This window comes from Chrysochloris asiatica, unplaced genomic scaffold, assembly GCF_000296735.1.
Source record: "Chrysochloris asiatica unplaced genomic scaffold, ChrAsi1.0 scaffold00033, whole genome shotgun sequence".
NCBI classification, from domain to species: domain Eukaryota; kingdom Metazoa; phylum Chordata; class Mammalia; order Afrosoricida; family Chrysochloridae; genus Chrysochloris; species Chrysochloris asiatica.
In genome coordinates this window covers 23144328-23150725 of record NW_006408551.1, presented here as the reverse complement: position 1 = coordinate 23150725, position 6398 = coordinate 23144328, and the positions used below count along the sequence as shown (strand labels likewise).

Sequence of the window (6398 nt, the reverse complement as noted above, 5' to 3'; positions counted from 1 at the left end):
ATAGCGACCCTGTACAGGGTTTCCGAGGCTGTAAATCTTTACGGGAGCAGAAAGCCTCATCTTTCTCCCACGGAGCAGCTGGTAGTTTCGAACTGCTGACTTTGCAGTTCACAGCCCGATTCGTAACCATTACGCTACCAGAGCTCCTCGTATAAGAACTAAAACAAACTCTTAACATACAAGTAAATCTTGGTGACCTTGGGTTGTGAAATGTTATCCTTAGCTATGACAACAAAAGAAAAAAATAAATTGAACTTCATCAAAACTAAAAATGTGTTTTAAAGGACACCGTAAGAAAGTAAAATGGCAGTCTACAAAATGGAAGAAAATGGTTCTTATGAAGTTCAAGTATCCAGAATATATAAACAACTCAATAATCAAAAGACAAATAGCATTTCTCTTTTTATGAGCAGAGAATCTGAATAGACATTTCTCAAAAAAAGATAAACCTATGACCAATAAGCTCATGAAAAGATGTGCAACATCACTGTTGTTAAGTGCCGTCGAGTCGATTCCGACCCATAGCGACCCTGTAGTCATTCAGAAATTCAAAAATAAAAGCAAAACAAACATACCACTTCAGACCAACTGAATGGACAGGCATTAATAAGAATGAAGGAAATTTGGAACCCTCATACACTGCTGGTGGGAATGTAAATAGCAATAACCACTTGGGAAGACAGTTTGCAGGTCTTCAAAATGTTAAACATAAAATTAGACCTAGTAGTTCCACCCTAAGTATTTACTCAAGAAAAGTGAAAACATATGTCCTATAAAAGCTTCTCCAGGGATGCTCAGAGCAGTATTGTTTATAATAGGCAAAAATGGAACCAACCCAAACATCCAATGACTGCTGAATGAATAAGCAAAATATGGCATACCCATCCAATGGCATATTATCCATATAAAAGAATGTAGGAATCTTGAAAACATTATGCTAAGTGAAAGAAGCCAGTCGTAAAAGACCCCATATTATATGAATTGTTCAAAATAGGCAAACCTGTAAAGACAGAAATAGCTGAAACAACGGACTCACATACCAACAATCATGAAGATGGCACAACATCTGAAAATGTTTGTTCTTTTATATATTAATTCACCATGACTCAGCGCTGACTCGATGGCAACAAACTACAACATAAAGTCAGAAAGTAGATTAATGCTTGCCTCGGAACCAAGGGGATGAAGGAAATGAGTTACTCTACTAATGGGTTTCTGTTCGGGTTGGTGAAAATGTTATTGATTGTGGTGATGATTGTACAATTCTGTGACTATACTAAAAACCATCAACTTATACAGTTTAAGTAGGTGAATTGTTATTGTTGTTAGGTGACCTGGTGTCATTTCTAACACATCAGCAACCTTATGTACAACAGAACAAAACACAGCCTGGTCCTGCACCATCCTCACAATTACGTTAAATTTGAACCCATTGCTGCTGACCCTGTGTCAGTCCACCTTGACTTTCCACGTCACCAAACATGATCTCCTTCTCCAGGGATTGGTCCTTCCTGACATGTCCAAAGAACTAGCGAAGAAGCCTCACTAACCTCACTTCTAAGGAGCATTCGGGCTGTACTTCTTACAAGATACATTTGTTTGTTCTTCTGGCAGCCCATGGTACTTTCAATATTCTTCTCCAGCACCATAATTCAAATGCATTAGTTCTTCTAGAGTCTTCCTTATTCATTGTCCAACTTTCACATGCATATGAGGCCGTTGAAAATACCATGTCTTGGTTCATAAAACTGATATTTTTGCTTTTTAACACTTTAAAAAGGTATTTTGAAAATTTGCCTGGTTCAGTACGTCCTTTGATTTATTGATTGCTGTTTGCATGAATGTGGATTATGGCTCAAACAAAATTAAGTCTTTGACAACTTCAGTCTTTTCTCCGTTTATCTTAATGTTATTTATTGGTCCAGTGATATTTTTGTTTTCTTTACATTGAAGTGCAATCCACAGTGAAAGCTGTAGTATTTGATTTTCATCAGAGAGTATTTCAAGTCTTCTTGGTTTCCAGCAAGGTTGTGTCTTCTTCATATTGCTGATTGTCTCTCCAATCCTGATGCTATGTTCTTCTTCATAGAATCCAGCTTTTCAGATCGTTTGTTCAGCATACAAACAATAAGTATGGACAAATGATACAATCCTAGCGCACTCCTTTCCTGACTTTAAATCATTTAGTATCTCTTTGGTCTTTCTGTTCAGTCAGCTGCCTCTTGGTCTATTACAGATTCTTCAGGAGCTCAATTAAATATTCTAGAATTCCCATTTTTTGCAATGCTGTAGTTTGTTATGATCCACACATCAAACGTCTGTGCATAGTCAATAAAACACAAGGAAATGTCTTTATGTTATACTCTGTGTTGAGCCAAGATCCATCTGATGTCAGCAATGATTCCCTTGTGCACTTCTGAATCCAACTTCAATTTCTGGAAGCTTCCAGTCAATGTACTGGTGCAACTGTTTTTTAATTACCTTCAGCAACATTTTACTTGCATGTGATATTTATATTTATATTGTTCGATGATCCCCATGTTCTGTTGGGTCACCACAAATATGTATCTCTTTCATCCAGTGGGCCAGTTTCTTGGCATAGACAAGTGAGCACCTCCAACACTGCATCAGTTTGTTGAAACATTTCAATTTGTAATTCACCAATTCCTAGAGCCTTGTTTTCACCAATGCCTTCAGTGCAGCTTGGACTTCTGTGTTCACTACAATTGGTTCTTGATCTTATGCCATTTCTGAAATGGTTGCACATCAGTCAATTCTTTTTGGTACAGTGACTCTGTGTATTCCTTTCATATTCTTTTGATGCTTCCTGCATCATTAAATATTTTGCCCATAGAATCTTTCAATAATATTTCAACTCAAGCTTTGAATTTTTTATTAGTTCTTTTAGCTCGAAAACTGCTGAGCATGTTCTTCTCTTTTGGTTTTCTAATTCCAGGTCTTTCATTATAATACTTTGTCTTCTTGAGCTGCCCTTTAAATTTTTCTGTTCAGCTCTTTTACTTCCCCCCTTTTACCATTTACTTTAGTTTCTCTATTCTCAAGAGCAGATTTCAGACATCCATGTTGTTCTTTTCTTTCTTTCCTCTTTACTTTCTTCATGTATAGTGTTCTTGATGTCATCCCACAGCTCTTCTGTCATTTGTGTCTGATGCATCAAATCTGTTCTTGAGATAGTCTTTAAATTTATGTAGGATATACTCAAAATGTTGTTTTGGCTCTTGTGGACTTGTTTTAATTTTCTTCGACTTCAGCCTGAGCTACCCTATGAACAGTTGATGTTCTGTTTCACAGTTGGCCCCTCACCTTGTTTTGGCTGATGATTTTGAGTTTTTTCACTGTCTCTTTCCACAGATACAGTCAATTTGAATTCTGTGTATTCTGTCTGTTGAGGTCCGTGTATATAGTCACCTTTCATGTTGTTTTAAAAAGGTATTTGCAGTGAAGAAGGCAGCATCATTTCTATCATGAAGGCCATAGTTTCCAACTATTCATCCTTCCTCTTTGTTTTCAACCTTTGCATTCCAATCACCTGTAATTATCAATGCATCTTGCTTACCTGTTTGATTAATTTTAAACTGAAGAAGTTTGAAATAGAATTCTTCAGTATCATCATAACTGGCTTAGTGGTTGGTGTGTAAATTTGAGTAAGAGTGGTATTAACTGGTCTTCTTTGTAGGTGTGTGATATTATCCTGTCTGTCACAGACAGCATTGTACTTCAAGATAGACCTGGAAATGTTCTTTTTTATATTGAATGTGATGCCATTCCTCTTGAATTTGTCTTTCCCAACATAGTAAACCAAATGGTTTTCTGATTCAAAATGGCCAATACCAGTCCGTTTCAGCTCACTAACGCCCAGGATATCAATCTTCACGTGTTCCATTTCATTTTTAACATCTTCCAATTTTCCTAGATCCATACTTTGTATATTTCAAGTTCCAATTATTAAGAGATGTTTGCAGCTATTTCTTCACCCATTTTGATTGGTGCCACATCAGCAATGGAAGGTCTTGAAAGCTTTACTCCTTTCATGGCATTGAGGTGAATTCTACTTTCATAAGGCAGCTCTTCCCCAGTCATATTTTGTGTGCCTTTCATCCTGAGGAGTTTGGTTCATATTCCAGTAACATATCTTGACAGTGTTCTGCAGCTGTTCATACAATTTTCAGTGGCTAGCCATTCAGATCTGTGTTGGAAGAAGTGCAGCCACCGTGCTCCTTGGAGGCCAGGATGGCCAAACTTCATCTCTCATACTTCGGACATACTGTCAGGAGGGAGGACCAGTCACTGGAGAAGGATATAATGTTTGGTAAGGTGGAGGGTCAGAGAAAAAGAGGAAGATCCCAGTAAGATGGATTGGCAAAGTGGCAGCATCAGTGGGCTCAAGCATAGGCAACAGTTGTGAGGTTGGACTGGGCAGTGTTTAAGGTCGCTATGAGTCGCTACTTACTTGATGGCACCTGACAACAACAACAAACCATTCAGAAGTTCTCTGCTTCTCCTTCTTTCCAGTCTGCCTTAGTCTGGAAGCTGTGGTGAAACTTTCCATCATGGAGAAACTTTCCATCATGGATTACCTTGTTGGTATTTAAAATACTACAGCATCACAGCAACACACAAGCCACCACATTAATACGAAATAGTGGTGGAGGTAAATTGTAGGGTGTATGAATTATATTTCAATAAGGCTACTTCCTAGAAAAGGAACCCTGATGGCACTGTAGGATAAACAATGAGCTGCAACCCACAAGGTTGGCCATTCAAACCCATTAGCTGCTCCAAGAAAGAAAAATGTGGCTTTCTGCTTCTATAAAGATTACTGCTTTGGAAACTCTATATAGGGTCACTGTGAGTCAGAATTGACTTGATGACAGTGGGTTGGTTAAGGCTACAAGACAAATGGATTGCTCGTAGCTGTTCGTAAACTTCCAGTGGCTGTATTATACCAACCCAAACCCACTGCTATGAAGTCTATTCCAACTATACATAGCAACCCAATGTGTAGGGTTTCTGAGACTATAAATCTTTATGTAAGAAGGAAGTGTCATCTTTCTCTTGTGGAGCAACTTGTGGGTTTGAACCTTTGGCCTTGTGGTTAGCAGCCCAATACCTAACCCACAGCATTACCAACTCTTTTGAAAGTTCTTTTTAAATAACCTTCCATCAACTCATTGGTTTTTCCAACCCCCCAGGTGGTGTGTAGCATGTTTCATATAAATGAAATAAGCATTTTTATTTTGATGGCAAACAACATATTCTCCATCATTCTAAATAATGGCTTTTGTATCAATATTTATAAACAAACACAAAAGTCCAAAATCCACTTATAAGCAAACACCATTAATTTAAAGTATAAACATTAATTTCAAGTTAATAATGTCCAACCTGCCTGTTAGGCTAAAATGTGGGCTACTATCCTATATCAGTTGCATACTCCCAGCCTTTGATTAAAAATTGCTTAAATGTGGACATCACTTGGATTCTGTGTATCACAATATCCCTTGGAATAGAGCTTCATTTCCTTCATGCTGATTTTCTCATCTGGGTTTGGTACTCTCATCTGGACTATTGTAGAGCCCTTGTTTGGCGTCATTGAAGGTGTGAGTGCTGCTCTGTTCCTAATTGGCATGTTGGTGGCTGTTGTTGCCTTATTCATCTGCAGACAGAAAGTGAGGTGAGTACAAAGATCCCTTTCGTGATGCAATTGAAAATGTCCTTTAGAATGAAAACTAAGAAAATAAGTCCCCCAGGTTAAATTGCCTTTGCTCTTCAACAAAAGACAATGTCAAATCCTAAAACCACAATTCATGTTTTCTTCGGTATCTCTATATCCTTTAGATGAATTTTGCTCTTACCACAGAGGGATGAGCCTCTGCAACTTCATTTGAATGTGAAATATCTCCTTTTGCACACACACAAAATTCTGTAGTTCAGTCTCTGTAAAGATAGAAGTGTTTACAAATTGCGTATTCAAGTACTTTCCTAAAATAAGCTGAAAATTATGGCTGACATCACCATTGTTGGCTCATACCTGCTATCCAAATTTAAAAAGGGACCAAAAAGAACCAAATGTTGCCTTAGTGCCAAACATTCTTCTCTGAGGAAATTGCTTTGATTTGGCACATGGTACTCTCTTTTGCAATCATGTCTTGCATCTGAAGCTTACTGTTTTTGTTTTTGTTTTTTAAAGAAAGTTTTATTGAGAGTGTGGAAGTGACTATGCCTGGTAGCCAAAAACCAAGAGACAAATCCTCAACTATTGCACAGATCTGCTTCTGAGTGGAGGAAACAGCATTTCTTCTTTATGCTGTTTTTCTTCTCCTTTGCTTCTCTTGAAAAGATGTTGGCTGAGTATAAATCTACACAACTAGAGAACA

At 37.8% G+C, this 6398-nt stretch overlaps 1 protein-coding gene across 3 annotated transcripts in view; it reads left to right on the top strand.

Annotated features, from left to right (window-relative positions):
• Positions 1–6398, top strand: part of PTPRB (protein tyrosine phosphatase, receptor type, B) — a 117254-nt gene that overhangs the window by 81550 nt on the left and 29306 nt on the right. For all 3 annotated transcript variants that reach the window (XM_006859556.1, XM_006859555.1, XM_006859554.1), the window contains one exon: positions 5596–5695. In XM_006859556.1, the coding sequence (XP_006859618.1) occupies positions 5596–5695 (100 nt within the window). The remainder of the gene's footprint in view (positions 1–5595; positions 5696–6398) is intronic.